Raw genomic sequence first — 15,168 nt, forward strand, 5'->3', positions numbered from 1 at the left:
GTCTGCCACCCCCTCCCAGACAGCTGTGTACTTCTGTGCCACCAGCTACGCACAGTGCTGCAGGCTCACCTCCTCTCTGCACAAGAAGGCAGGGGCCCTGCACTCAGGGACTCAGCAGAGCCCTCTGCAGACTCTGAGCTCAGGGAACCCTGCAGTAGGGGGTCCCTGCAGTCGGTGTGAACCTGGGTGAGTGAGTCACACCTCAGCTGCCCTGGGGGCAGATGCCCCCATGGCTACTGATTAAGCTTGCACAGCTCACCTGGCCTCTCTGCCCCAGCCCCCTGTCCTCACCCATCACCGCTTCTTATCTCAGAGTCTGGGTCTGTTTCCCCTCCTGGACATGGACCCTTCCTTCCAGAAGAGGCTCACTCCCGTTCTGGGCAGCACAGCCCCACACCTGCTCCCCAGGTGCTCTCCCTTCCCACCAAGGAGCTCAGGACCTTGTGTTCGGCTCTCGTGGAGCCTGTGGATTTAATGGCAGAATGGTGAAATTTCCCATCTTCTTGTCTGCTTATTTTTCACCTTCATTCAATGTTAATCTTATAAGGCAAATGCTGTGACTCCACATAATGAAGTTTGCACAAGTCCCTCCTTGACACACTCTAGACCAGGATGTAAAGGAAATGGTATCTGGGAAATGCCGATTCCCTCCACCTGGTAGCGCAACACCTACTAGCCCAGCATGGATCCTAAGGCCTGACATCTGCTCACATGGTGTCAACCATGACTTGGCCTTCACCACTTTCTTCCCCTCAAATAATGTTTAGTAGGTACAGTTGGTGTATCCCCTGTACACCAGGCCAGGGGGAATTGTGCCCCAACTGAGATAGTTGGATCATATTCCAGACCCTAACTAGGAAATTTTTCATTGAGGGGACACACAGACTCCCCCATAGGCACTGGGGGAGCTCTGTCTCTTCATGAGCTTCTGTGATGCTGGAGTAGCCTGGACACCAGGAGCTCTGGTTAGAACGAGGGGCCAGTGGAGACAGCAGGATGAGACCTCGTCTCAGACACACCCTTGGCTCAATTCTTGGTTTTGGACTCTAGCAGCAGAATCGCCCTCAGGGACAGTCGTTCATCTCATCTGTGATCAGGAGGAGCTGCGTTTGGAAACAGGTTTTCATGGCCTGCATCTCTGCACGGTGTTTTCCACCATCACATCCTAATTGCAATGGTGTAATAATCACTCCCTTCTTAACCAAAATGCTGGTTCATACAATGAGTTCACACAATCTAAGTGTAGAGTTAAAGATCAGCCTTTAGGCAGCCAGGCTGAGAGAGCAGTAAATGGAGAGCTGGGCATCTGGTTGGTGGAGGAATGTCTACTCTGATTCCCTCACAGGAGGGGAATCCATGAGCTTGAGGACCTCTGGCCACTGGGAGGCACTGTGGGACCATAGATGTGGGTTACACCAGATGGGGAGACAGTGAGGAGGGCTCAGCTGAAGGGGAGTCTTGGCTATTTGCCTTGTCAGGGAGGGGTCTGAGTTGCTAGAAGTTCATAGAACACCTGGAGCCAGAGACACTTCCCTTCCCAGGGATGTAATGTGGGCCTTGCCTTCAGCCTGCACCAAGGAGGCAGCTCCCTGCACCTGCACAGGAAGTGGAGGTGGAGGAGTTGGAGGCCAAGGGTTGGGAAACTAGCGGCATGCAGGACAGACAGAGCAGAAGGGGTGTTTGTGGGCATATGGGGAGGGGCTGAGTCCACACCCACCCATGTGAGGTTGTGCAGACTGGGAATGGACAGAGAGTGTCCAGCCTTTGGTCCTGCTAAAAGCGCAGCAGGCCAAGGGAATCCTGCAGGGAAAGGAACAGCAGGGCAGTGACATCACAGCAGTGACATGAGTGGCAAGTGCCCAATCAGGCCCCGGGAGGTGACTAACTCAGACCCCCCTGAGCCAGGAGCTGCCAGGGCCTGAGGCCACCATGGGCTCCAGGCTCCTCTGCTGTGTGGCCCTTGGTCTCCTGGGATCAGGTGGGTCCTGGCACGCTGGGGAGCCCGAGAGGGCTCAGCTGCCTGGTGACCAGCCTATCCTGGTGATGGCTGAGCAGAGGCTTCCCCTGGCTCTGTCTCAGCTCCTGTGTGTCTCCTCCCACAGGCCCAGTGGACTCTGAAGTCACGCAAAACCCCAAGTATCTGGTCACAGCAAGAGGACAGAACGCGAACCTCACATGTTCCTATGAGACTGGACACCTGTCTGTGTACTGGTACCAGCAGGCCCAGGCTAGGGCCCTGAGTTCCAGTTTCAGTGTTATGGTAAAAAGAGCAAAAAAAAAAAAAAACGAAGTCTCCCTAAACTGTTCGAAGGTGAACAATTCAAAGACCATCACTCTGAGCTGAACATGAGGCCTGTGGAGCTGGGGATCCTGGGCCTTTATCTCTGTGCCAGCAGCTTGGCAAGCCCCGCAGGTCAGCAGCCCAGAGCACAAACACCCTCCTGCCCAGCTCAGGAGTGAGGGTGAAGGCGGGGGCTGCAGCAGGAGGCTCACCCTGGGGAAAGACACAGAATCACTCATTAAGACTTTGATTATTTATGCACCTGCAGGAAGTGTCCTGAACAGTCTGCTCCTGTGTCTCTGGCTTCACGGCTCCTTCCAGGCCAGGTTTGTTGACTCCCCAGACCCAGGACAGGAGCTGAGCCCCAGGAACCCGGCACCCCCTCAGGGCCCTCAGATGAGAAGCACAAGGTCAGGTCAGGACACAGGACTGGCTTCATGATCTGTGGACCCCCGGCTCAAACCTGATTCACAACATGAAGGGCGCAGCCACAGATCTGGGCTGGTGCAGGCCCTCGACGGAGGGGATCTGCGGCCCAGAACACTGTGAGCCCCACTTTTGCATCACTCAGTGCCAGTAGTTGTACATGAGGAGACGTCCCCGTGGCATGGGATGACCCAAGGAAAAGAGAACATTTCCCTTCACCCTGGAGTCACCCTCCCCGGCTGTGCTCTTGAGGTCCTGTGAGCTCTGAGCACCCACTGTCTCCCCAAGGAAGAGCAGCGACGCATGAGGTGTGTCTGTTGCCACTGCCCCTCACACACGCGTCTGGGCTCCGGGGCAGGGCAGTCTCCAGCTGCCCTGGCCAGTGTCCATGTCAGGGACTTGACAAGAAACAGAGAAAAGGGTGTTGTCATGAAATGCTAATGGCCCGCCCTGAGCTGAGGGATCAGACAGCAGGGGAATCCCTCCCAGGGGAAGGTCAGTGACAGGATGAGTCTCTCTTGGGACCATCTGGGACACAGACGTCATGAAAATCCCTGGGACTCTCTAAGGATAGAAATGTTTGAGAGGGCTTCCCTGGTGGTGCAGCAGGTTGCGTGCAGCACTGTGAAGCTGTCCGCGGGCTCTACAGTGCAAGCTCGTACCCCGGCCAGCCAGGGAGCAGCCCTTATGGCACAGCAGACCTCTCCTATCTCCCCGCTGCTCCCCTCAGCAGTTTGTTTCAGTCAGTCTGCCTGTTCCGCTCCCCACTCTCTCTCGGGTGAATCTTTCCACCCCCACCCCCGCATCTCTGGCCTGTACCCAGTTCTTGTATGCATAAATATGTAAAACTTAAAAAAAAAAAAAAAAGAAATATTGAGAGGAATAAACCAGAGTGATGTGAACACTCACCTCCGGAATGACACGTAGGAAAAGCAACACACTGACTGACACAGAGGTGAAGAAACTGTATGACTTGTGTCAACCCAGGAAGATGCATCTTCCCACTCACTGGACATTTTGCTTTAGAGCCCGGGGAGGGGCGTGGCCCTGTCACAGGTTGGCCCTGGGCCAGGAGGCCTGTGACATCTCACAACACTCCCTCACAGCCTCACTCCCTTCTCAGCACCCACAGCCCCAGCACCCTCAGTCTCCTGTCCCTGCCATGAGCGTCCCCCTCCTGTGCTGGGGGGTCTGGGGTCTCCTGCAGGCAGGTGAGTCCTGGGCAACAAGGTCAAGGCCTCAATGCTCAGCCTCTCCATTGTGTCTGCAGCTCCATCAGCTTCATCTCCTTGTGCACAGGTGTGGTGAAGGCTGGGGTCTCTCAGAGCCCCAGATTCCAGATCCTGAGGACAAAACAGCGTGGGCAGCTGAGCTGTGCCCAGGATATGGACTATGACTACATGTACTGGTATCGCCAGGACCCAGGACTCGGGCTAAGGCTTCTCCATTACTCAGCAAATATTAATCTCAGCGCCGAAGGAGACATCCCTGATGGGTACAAGGTCTCTAGACCAGACAAAGCCAAGTTCCTGCTCACGCTGGAGTCTGCCACCCCCTCCCAGACAGCTGTGTACTTCTGTGCCACCAGCTATGCACAGCGCTGCAGGCTCACCTCCTCTCTGCACAAGAATGCGGGGCTCTGCACCCCTGGGCTCATCAGAGCACTTGTACACTGTCAGCACAGTGAGTTCTGAAGCCCTGGGGTCCCCGCCGAAGCTGTGAACCCGGGTGAGTGAGTCACAGCCCTGGTGGCAACGGAAAATAGTGTTTCCATGTAGAATCCACAGGAACCATAGACCTCATAATCTACAAGCTGAATTCTTCTGTCTTTTCTCATCCACTGACTGTACTAATTGTCATGGTACATATTTTTTTTTGCCTTAATCCAAGTCTGGTTCATACACTCTTTGGTCCCGGGCTATGGATGCATAGAAGGGGACCCTGCATCGGCCAGGAGGGGAATGTAAAATGCTCATTTCTGTAGATGGGAACGTTGGGATCACATGTCAGAGTAAAATTCAGAGTGGTTCAGAATAAAGGTCTGTTCTAATTAGGACAGAAAACATGAATCTATGAGCTCATGGGCCGGTGGCCACTAAGAGGCGCTGTGGGCCCACAGATGTAGGGAAGCACCAGAGGGGGACAGAGCCCAGGAGGGCCCAGCTGAAGGGAAGTCTCAACTAAATACCTAGCCAGGCAGGTGGATCGAACACTGGGAGGACAAGGACCTGGAATGATAAGTCTCCTCTGCCCATGGAAATGAACATGGGCCTTGAACTTCAGTAGCCACCAGTGGGGCAGCTCCAGCACCTGCAAAGGAAACAGAGGGTGAAGGAGTTGGGGGATCATGGGCTGGTGTGAGGAGAGACGGGCAGTGGAGATCAGAAGTTTGTGGGCCTATGAAGAGGGGCTGAGCCCACACACAACCACGTGAGGCTGTGCAGACAGGAATGGACAAAGAGTGACCAGCCTTGGGTCCTACTAAAGGCACAGCAGGCCAGGGGAGTCCTGCAGGGTGAGGAACAGCAGGGCAGTGACATCGCAGCAGTGACATCAGCGGCAAGTGCCCAATCAGGCCCCAGGAGGTGACTAACTCAGACACCCCCCCCCCCCCGAGCCAGGAGCTACCAGGGCCTGAGGCCGCCATGGGCTCCAGGCTCCTCTGCTGTGCGGCCCTTTGTCTCCTGGGAGCAGGTGGGTCCTGGCACCCTGGGGAGCCCTGGAGGGCCTCAGCTGCCTGGTGACCAGCCTGCCCTGGTGATAGCTGAGCAGAGGCTTCCCCTGGCTCTGCCTCAGCTCCTGTGTGTCTCCTCCCACAGGCCCAGTGGACTCTGAAGTCACACAGAACCCCAAGTATCTGGTCACAGCAAGCGGACAGAACGTGACCCTGACATGTTCCTATGAGAAAGAACACACGAATGTGTACTGGTACAAGCAGGCCCTGGGCCAGGGTCCAGCGTTCCTGGTTCGGTATTATGGTGGGAAAGAGCAAGAAAAAGAAAGTTTCCCTCAACGATTCAAATTTGGGCAGTTGGAAGATGATTATAGCTCTGAGCTGAACATGAGCCTCGTGGAGTTTGGGGACTCGGCCCTGTATCTCTGCGCCAGCAGCTTGGCACAGCCCTGCAGGAGCAGCAGCTCAGAGCACAAAAACCCTCCTGCCCAGCTCAGGAAGTGAGGGGGAGGGCGGGGCGGGGGCAGGAGGCTCAGCCCTGGGGAGTAGGAGTGTCTCTGGGCTCCTGTGTATGATATGTGATGAGAAGAAAACCACCAACAGAAGTATTATTTTACTACCTTATTATCTGTGGGAAGTGTCCTTCCCTGGTTTGATTTCAGAGATGCTGCAGGGAGGAACCAAACTCAAGTCTGCTTTGAACACCTGTGCTTCCCACCGCCCCCCCAGGTAGAATCACCCTCATCTGGCTTCCCCTTCCAGGCCCAGATTAGCCATGCAGGGAGGATCAAGCATTTTACTGCTCATCACCCCATCAATCCATCAGTGTTATTTGGCTTATTTGTAGATGTGTGAGCAGAGTCCTCAACAGGCTGCTCCTCCCACTCTGGCTGCACGGCTCCTTGTAGCCCACATATGCTGACTCCCCCAGACCCAGGACAGGAGCTGATGCCCCAGGGACCTCGCACCCCCTTAAGGACCCCAGATGAGAAACGCAAGGTCACGGCTCAGGACCAGCTGCATGATCTGTGGGCCTGAGGCTCAAACCTGATTCAGAAAATGAAGATCCCGTCCACTGACCTGGGCTGACTCCATTCCTCTAAGGAGGGGGTTCCGTGCCCCTGAGCACCTGTTACCCTGGCTATACTTATCACTCTCTAGTGATAATTGTTCTGCACAAGGAGAGCCCCGAGACATGCGATCACCCAATAAAGAGAACATTATCCAGTCCTCCTGGATTCTGCCTCTCCCCTGAACCCCACACTCACCTGTGCTCCTGGGCAGGAGGTCCCCTGAGCAGCCACTGACTCCCCAAGGAGGGCAGTGACACGTGAGGTGTGTCTGCTGCTGCTGCCCCTCCACATGCGGGCAGGACAGTCTGCAGCGCCCCGGCCAGAGTCCCATACAGTGACTTGGAAGAAACTGCAAAGTGAGTCTGAAATGTTGATGATCCAGACGGCAGCGGCGCCGTTTGGATGGAAGGAGAGAAGTGGGACTGGCCACTAAGATGCAGAAAAACTCTTGGATGATTTGGACCCTCCAGCTCTCGTGCACATCAAGGTGCTACATATATTTTTTAAAGTTTCAAAACCATAGAAACGGGCCTCCCCAGTGGCGCAGCGGTTGAGCACTGGGTTACAAAGCTGCCCGCGGCCTCTGCAGCTCCGGTTCCATTCCGGACGCCGGGTGAGGGTCCCACATGGCGCAGACCTCTCCTGCCGCCCGCTGCTCCCCTCAGCAGTGTACTTTGTCACCCTGCCTATTCTACTCTCCGCTCTGGCTCTGGTGAATTCTCTCACCCTCCCACGCCTCTGACTGTACCGAGTGCTTGTATAAATAAATAAATCTAAAAAAAAATTTTAAAAAAGATGATAACATTTAAAAAAAAATTATAGAAATATTAGATGAAGAGACGAGTGTGAGGTGAAAAATAATATCACAGGAAGAAATAATATAAAGTTTCACACTGATTTACAAACAGAGCAAAATATAAGACTTAGGTCACTTAGAGTAACACACTCTCCACTCGGCGCTGCCCTGGACACTTGTCATTGGGGGCCGGGGAGGGGCGTGGCCCTGTCACAGGTTGGCCCTGGGCCAGGAGGGCTGTGACATCTCACAACACTCCCTCACAGCCCCGCTCCCCTCTCACCAGCACCCACAGCCCCAGCACCCTCAGTTTCCTGTCCCTGCCATGAGCGTCCCCCTCCTGTGCTGGGGGGTCTGGGGTCTCCTGCAGGCAGGTGAGTCCTGGGCAGGGCCCCTGTCCTGGGGGACACGGTCAAGGCCTCAGTGCTCAGCCTCTCCTTTGTGTCTGCGGCTCCATCAGCTTCATCTCCTTGTGCACAGGTGTGGTGAGGGCTGGGGTCTCTCAGATCCCCGGATTCCAAATCCTGAAGACAGGACAGAGCAGGAACCTGAGTTGTGTCCAGGATATGGGGCACAACTACATGTACTGGTATCGCCAGGACCCAGGACTCGGGCTCAGGCTGATCTACTACTCATCGGGTCCTAATGCCAAAGCCACGGGAGACATTCCCGATGGGTACGAGGTCTCTAGACCAGACATAAACAACTTCCTGCTCACGCTGGGGTCTGCCAACCGCTCAACGACAGCTGTGTACTTCTGTGCCACCAGCTATGCACAGTGCTGCAGGCTCACCTCCTCTCTGCACAAGAAGTTGGGGGCCCTGCACCCCGGGGCTCATCAGAGCTCTTGTACACTGTCAGCACAGGGAGCCCTGCAGCCCTGGGGTCCCCGCCCAATGTGTGAACCGGGTGAGTGAGTGACACCCCTGGTGGCAATGGAAAGTAGTGTTTCCATGTAGAATCCACAGGAACCATACACCTTGTAATCTACAACCTGAATTCTTCTGTCTTTTCTCATCCACTGACTATACTAATTGTCATGGTGCAAGATTTTTTTTGCATTAATCCAATTCTGGTTCATACACTTTGGTTCCCAGGCTATGGGTTCCTTGAAGGGGACCCTACATCAGCCAGGTTGCCAATGTAAATGCTCATTTTTTGTCGGTGTTAAAGTTGGGGGCACATGTCATGTTCAGAGTAAAATTCAGAGTGGTTCAGACTAAAATTCTGTTCTGGTAAAGACAGAAAACACAGGGCCTCCCCTGTGGCGCAGGCGGTTGAGCGCTGCACTGTGAAGCTGTCCGCAGCCTCTGCAGCTCCGGCTTGAACCCGGCCAGTGAGGGTCCCACATGGTACAGCAGACCTCTCCTGTCTTGCCCGCTGCCCTACACAGCAGTGTATTTCATCAGTCTACCTGTTTTTCCCCGCTCTGTCTCTGGTGAATCCTTTCACCTGCCCACGCATCTGGCTTGTACCCCGGTTCTCGTATAAATTAAAAAAAAAAAAAAAAAAAAAAAAAAAAAAAAGACAGTGAACATAAATCTGTGAGCTTATGGGCCGGTGGCCACTGGGAGGCACTGTGGGCCCACAGATGTGGGGCTGCACCAGAGGGGGACAGAGCCCAGATGGACAGGCTGAAGGGAAGTCACAGCTGAATACCTCTGTCAGGCATGTGGATTGAACTCTGGGAGGTCAAAACCCTGAAGTGATAAGACTCCTCTGCCCATGGAAATGGACATGGGCCTTAACCTCAGTATGAACCATAGAGACAGCTCCATGCACCTGAGGGTGAAGGAGTTGGGGGCTCACGGGCTGGGTAATTGGTGTGAAGCAGAGGAGATCAGAGGTTTGTGGGCAGAGGGAGGGGCTGAGCCCACACCCACCCGTGTGAGGCTGTGCAGACAGGAATGGACAGAGAGTGACCAACCTCGGGTCCTGCTAAAGGCGCAGCAGGCCAGGGGAGTCCTGCAGGGAGAGGAACAGCAGAGCATTGACGTCAGAGCAGTGACATCAGCGACAGGTGCAAATCAGGGCCCAGGAGGTGACTAACGCAGATCCCCCTGAGCCAGGAGCTGCCAGGCCTGAGGCCGCCATGGGCTCCAGGCTCCTCTGCTGTGTGGCCCTTTGTCTCCTGGGAGTGGGTGGGTCCTGGCACCCTGGGGAGTCCGGGAGGGCCTCAGCTGCCTTGTGACCAGTTTACCCTGGTCATGGCTGAGCAGAGACTTCCCCTGGCTCTGCCACAGCTCCTGTGTGTCTCCTCCCACAGGCCCAGTGGACTCTGGTCATGCAGACCCCTAAGTATCTGGTCACAGAGAGAGGACAGAACGTGACCCTGACATGTTCCTATGACACAAAACACCAGTCTGTGTACTGGCACCAGCAGGCCCCGGGCCACAGCCCCGAGTTCCTGGTTCGATATTTCAATGGAAAAGAGCAAGATAAAGGAAGTCCCCTCAACGATTCAAATTTGAGCAGTTCACAGGCCTTCATAGCTCTAGGCTGAACACAAGCTCCGTGGAGCTTGGGGACACGGCCCTGTATCTCTGTGCCAGCAGTGTGGCACAGCCCTGCAAGAGCAGCAGCCCAGAGCACAAACACCCTCCAGCCCAGCTCAGGAAGTGAGGGGAGGGCGGGGCTGGAGCTGGAGGTTAGCCCTGGGGGCAGGATGCTGTCTCTGGGGTTCCTGCATGCCATACCCGATCACGTGGAATACAGTCACATACGTTTATTTTACTAATTTATTACCTGTGGGAAATGTCCTTCCCTGGTTCTATTTCAGAACTGCTGCAGGGAGGTTACAAACTCAAGTCGGCTTTGAACACCTGTGCTTCCCACCCCCATACTCCCAGGTAGAATGGACCCTCATCTGTCTTCCCTTCCAGGCCTAGATTAGCTGCACAAAGAAGATCAAGCAATTTACTGCTCATCACCCTATCAATCCATCAGTATAATTTGGCTTATTATACACGTGTGAGCAGTGTCCTCAACAGGCTGCTCCTCTGACTCTGGCTGCACGGCTCCTTGTAGCCCAGGTTTGCTGACTTCCCCAGACCCAGTACAGGAGCTGACGCCCCAGGGACACGGCACCCCCTTGGGTACCGCAGATGAGAAACACAAGGTCACGGCCTCAGGACTAGCTGCATGATCTGTGGGCCTGAGGCTCAAACCTGATTCAGAACATGAAGATCACGGCCACAGACCTGGGCAGACTCCAGTCCTCTAAGGAGGGGGTTCCGTGCCCCTGAGCACCCGTGACCCCGGTATACTCATCACTCACTAGTGACAATCGCTCTGCACAAGGAGAGCCCCGTGACATGGATCACCCAATAAAAAGAGAACATTATCCAGTTGTCCTGGATTCTGCCCCTCCCCTGAGCCCCACACTCACCTGTGCTCCTGGGCAGGAGGTCCCCTGAGCAGCCACTGACTCCCCAAGGAGGGCAGTGACACGTCAGGTGTGTCTGCTGCTGCTGCCCCTCCACGCGCGGGCAGGACACTCTCCCTGTCCTTGGAGGTCAGTCCCTTGTTCTAAGATCTCATGGGTGCCTGTCCTCCAAGTGGGTGAGGCCCTGGATGGAGCAGGTGACCGTGATGCTGAGTTGAAAGTTTACAGCTTATCTGATTATTTTTCACCTTTATTCAAATTTAATGTTGCAAGGGCAGTTGCTGTGACTCTGTATTTTTTAAAGTTTCAGAACTATAGAAATAATTAGATGAAGAGACCAGTATGTGGTGAAAATTAATATCACAGGAAGAAATAATACAAAGTTTCACACTGATTTACAAGCAGACAGAGCAATGTATAAGACTAGTTCGTTAGAGTAACACACTCTCCACTCGGAGCTGCCCTGGACACTTGTCACTGGAGCCCGGGGAGGGGCGTGGCCCTGTCACAGGTTGGCCCTGGGCCAGGAGGGCTGTGACATCTCACAACACTCCCTCACAGCCCCGCTCCCCTCTCATCAGCACCCACAGCTCCAGCACCAGCAGTCTCCTGTCCCTGCCATGAGCGTCCCCCTCCTGTGCTGGGGGGTCTGGGGTCTCCTGCAGGCAGGTGAGTCCTGGGCGGGGCCCCTGTCCTGGGAGACTCGGTCAAGGCCTCAGTGCTCTGCCGCTCCGTTGTGTCTGCGGCTCCATCAGCTTCATCTCCTTGTGCACAGGTGTGGTGAAGGCTGGGGTCTCTCAGGAACCCAGATTCCAGATCCTGAGGACAGGACAGAGCAGGAACCTGAGTTGTGTCCAGGATATGAACCACGACTACATGTACTGGTATCGCCAGGACCCAGGACTCGGACTGAGGCTCATCTATTTTACCTATGCTTCTGGTACCTTATATAATGGAGACATCACCATGGGGTACAATGTCTCCAGAAAAAATAAGGACAACTGCCTACTTATGCTGAAGTCTGCCACCTCCTCCCAGACAGCTGTGTACTTCTGTGCCACCAGCTATGCACAGAGCTGCAAGCTCAGCTCCTCTCTGCACAAGAAGGCGGGGGCCCTGCACTCTGGGACTCAGCAGAGCCCTCTGCAGACTCTGAGCTCAGGGAACCCTGCAGTAGGGGGTCCCTGCAGTCGGTGTGAACGTGGGTGAGTGAGTCACCCCTCAGCTGCCCTGGGGACAGATGCCCCCGTGGCTACTGATTAAGCTTGCACAGCTCACCTGGCCTCTCTGCTCCAGCCCCCTGTCCTCACCCATCACCCCTTCTTATCTCAGAGTCTGGGTCTGTTTCCCCTCCTGGACATGGACCCTCCCTTCCAGAAGAGGCTCACTCCCGCTATGGGCAGCGCAGCCCCACACCTGCTCCCCAGGCACTCTCCCTCCCCACCAAGGAGCTCGGGACCTTGTGTTCGGCTCTTGTGGAGCCTGTGGACTTAATGGTAGAATGGTGAAATTTTCCAGCTTTTTGTCTGCTTATTTTTCATCTTCACTCAATGTTAATCTTATAAGGCAAATGCTGTGACTCCACATAATGAAGTTTGCACAAGTCCCTCCTTGACACACTCTAGACCAGGATGTAACGGAAATGGTATCTGGGAAATGCCGATTCCCTCCACCTGGTAGCGCAACACCTACTAGCCCAGCGTGGATCCTCAGGCCTGACATCTGCTCACACGGTGTCACCCTTGACTTGGCCTTCACCACTTTCTTCCCCTCAAATAATGTTTAGTAGGTAAAGTTGGTGTATCCCCTGTACACCAGGCCAGGGGGAATTGTCCCCCAACGGTGATACTTGGATCATATTTCCAGACCCTAACTAGGAAATTTCTCATCGAGGGGGCACACAGACTCCCCCATAGGCAGTGGGGGGCTCTGTCTCTTCATGAGCTTCTGTGATGCTGGAGTAGCCTGGACACCAGGAGCTCTGGTTTGAACGAGGGGCCAGTGGAGACAGCAGGATGAGACCTTGTCTCAGACATACACCCTTGGCTCAATTCTTGGTCTTTTGGACTCTAACAGGGGACTCGTCCTCAGGGACAGTCGTTCATCTCGTCTAGATGAGGAGGAGCTGCTTTTGGAAACATGGTTTTCATGGCCTGCATCTCTGCACGGTGTTTTCCACCATGACATCCTGGTGTTCCAGGCTGCAGGCCAGGGCCTGGACTTGAGTTTCCAACATCAGGCTCCTCCTGTGATTCTGGGCTCAGGGTCTGTGTCCTTCTCTCTGGCCCCTGGGATGCTGACATCTCACACCCAGGACAGGAACTGGAGGCCCAGGGACCCGGCACACCCGCAGGAACCTCAGAAACACAAGGTCATGGCCTCAGCACCGGCTGCATGGTGTGGGGCCAAGGCTCAACCCTGATTCAGAACGTGGAGGTCAGGGCCGCAGATCTGAGCTGACCCAGGTCCTCTGAGGTCGGGATTCCGTTTTGTCACCCCCATCCATTTATCAGTCAGTGACAGCATTTCTGCAGGTAGATGCCCCCGTGACATGGGATGTTCCAGACGAAAAGAGAACATTTTCCATCTCCCTGGATCTGCCCTTCCTCTGAGCCCCTCCCCACCTGTGCTCCTGGGCAGGACGTCCTGTGAGCTCTGAGCACCCACTGATCCCCCAGGAAGGAGAGTGACCTGCTGGGTGTGTCTGTGGCCACTGCCCCTCCACATACTGTGCAGGGCTCTGGGGCAGGATGGTCTCCAGCTGCCGAGCCAGTGTGCCAAGTCAGTGACTTGTAAGAAACAGCTAAACGTGGGCCTCCCCTGTGGCGCAGGCGGTTGAGCTCAGCCTGTGAAGCTGTCTGCAGCCTCTGCAGTGCGGGTTCAATCCCTGGCAGCTGGAGAGCTACCCACATGGCGCAGCAGACCTCTCCTGTCTCACCTGCTGCTCCCCTCAGCAGGGTATTTCAGTCAGTTTGCCTGTTCTGTTGCCCACTCTGTCTCTGGTGAATCCTCTTGCTCTCCCGCGCATCTGGCCTGTACCCCGGTTCTTGTATGCATGAATAAATGAATCTTTTAAAAAAAAATAGAAACAGGAAAATGAGCCTGAAATGTTGATGATCCTACCCTGGGGTTTGGGGAACAGACAGCAGTGGCACCACTAAAGACCGAAGGACAGAAGCAGGACCGGGTCACTGGATGCCAGAAAAAATCTTGGATTATTTGGAACTCACCTGCCATAGCTCACATCAGGATCCAACAAACATTTTTACTAAGTTTTAAAGATGTAAATATAATGAGACCAATGTGATGTGAAGAATAATATCATTATATATATATACATATATATATATGTGTATATATATACACACACATAAACTTTCACACTGATTTACAAAGAGTTGAGCAAAGATTAACACTTAGGTCATTTAGGAAAACACTCTCCACTCGGAGCTGCCCTGGACACTTGTCATTGGAGCCCGGGGAGGGGCGTGGCCCTGTCACAGGTTGGCCCTGGGCCAGGAGGGCTGTGACATCTCACAACACTCCCTCACAGCCTCAGTCCCTTCTTAGCACCCACAGCCCCAGCACCCTCAGTTTCCTGTCCCTGCCATGAGTGTCCCCCTCCTGTGCTGGGGGGTCTGGGGTCTCCTGCAGGCAGGTGAGTCCTGGGGGACACGGTCAAGGCCTCAGTGCTCAGTCTCTCTGTTGTGTCTGCGGCTCCAACAGTTTCATCTCCTTGTGCACAGGTGTGGTGAAGGCTGGGGTCTCTCAGAGCCCCAGATTCCAGATCCTGAGGACAGGACAGAGCAGGAACCTGAGTTGTGTCCAGGATATGAACCATGAGTCCATGTACTGGTATCGGCAGGACCCAGGACTTGGGCTGAGGCTGATCTATTACTCATATACTTTTGGATCCAAAGACAAAGGAGACTTCCCCAATGGGTATAATGTCTTCAGACCAAAAAAGGAGAAGTTCCTGCTCACGCTGGAGTCTGCCTCCCCCTCCCAGACATCTGTGTACTTCTGTGCCAGCAGTGATGCACAGTGCTGCAGGCTCACCAACTCTCTGCACAAGAAGGAAGGGCCCTGCACCCCAGGAAACAGCAGAGCCCTTTGCAGACTCTGAGCTCAGGGAATCCTGAGAGGGTTCAACTCAACTGGTGTGAACCCAGTTGAGTGAGTCACACATGTCCCAGGTGAATTGTCCCCCAACAGTGGTACTTGGATCATATTTCCAGACCCTAACTAGGAAATTTCTCATTGAGGGGGCACACAGACTCCCCCATAGGCAGTGGGGGGCTCTGATTCTTCATGAGCTTCTGTGGTGCTAGAGTAGCCTGACACCAGGAGCTCTGGTCAGAGCGAGGGGCCAGTGGAGACAGCAGGATGAGATCTCATCTCAGACACACCCTTGGCTCAATTCTTGGCCTTTTGGACTCCAGCAGGGGAATTGCCCTCAGGGACAGTCTTTCATCTCCTGTGTGATTAGGAGGAGCTGCGTTTGGAAAAATAGTTTTCATGGCCTGCATCTCT

The 15,168-nt window shown here is 54.6% G+C and overlaps 3 gene segments (V, D, J or C); all 3 read left to right on the forward strand.

Annotated features, from left to right (window-relative positions):
* The first annotated feature begins 3,866 nt into the window (after nt 1–3,866).
* LOC119251030 (T cell receptor beta variable 6-2-like) lies at nt 3,867–4,401 on the forward strand. The segment is given in 2 exon segments: nt 3,867–3,918; nt 4,007–4,401. Coding segments are annotated over 2 exon segments (444 nt in total).
* A 951-nt stretch (nt 4,402–5,352) lies between these two features.
* Nucleotides 5,353–5,885, forward strand: LOC119251041 (T cell receptor beta variable 9-like). The segment is given in 2 exon segments: nt 5,353–5,401; nt 5,527–5,885. Coding segments are annotated over 2 exon segments (408 nt in total).
* A 1,687-nt stretch (nt 5,886–7,572) lies between these two features.
* LOC119251052 (T cell receptor beta variable 6-2-like) lies at nt 7,573–8,167 on the forward strand. The segment is given in 2 exon segments: nt 7,573–7,624; nt 7,731–8,167. Coding segments are annotated over 2 exon segments (486 nt in total).
* The last annotated feature ends 7,001 nt before the right edge of the window (nt 8,168–15,168 follow it).

Source organism: Talpa occidentalis, unplaced genomic scaffold, assembly GCF_014898055.3.
Source record: "Talpa occidentalis isolate TD23 unplaced genomic scaffold, MPIMG_talOcc4v2.1, whole genome shotgun sequence".
Lineage (NCBI taxonomy): Eukaryota > Metazoa > Chordata > Mammalia > Eulipotyphla > Talpidae > Talpa > Talpa occidentalis.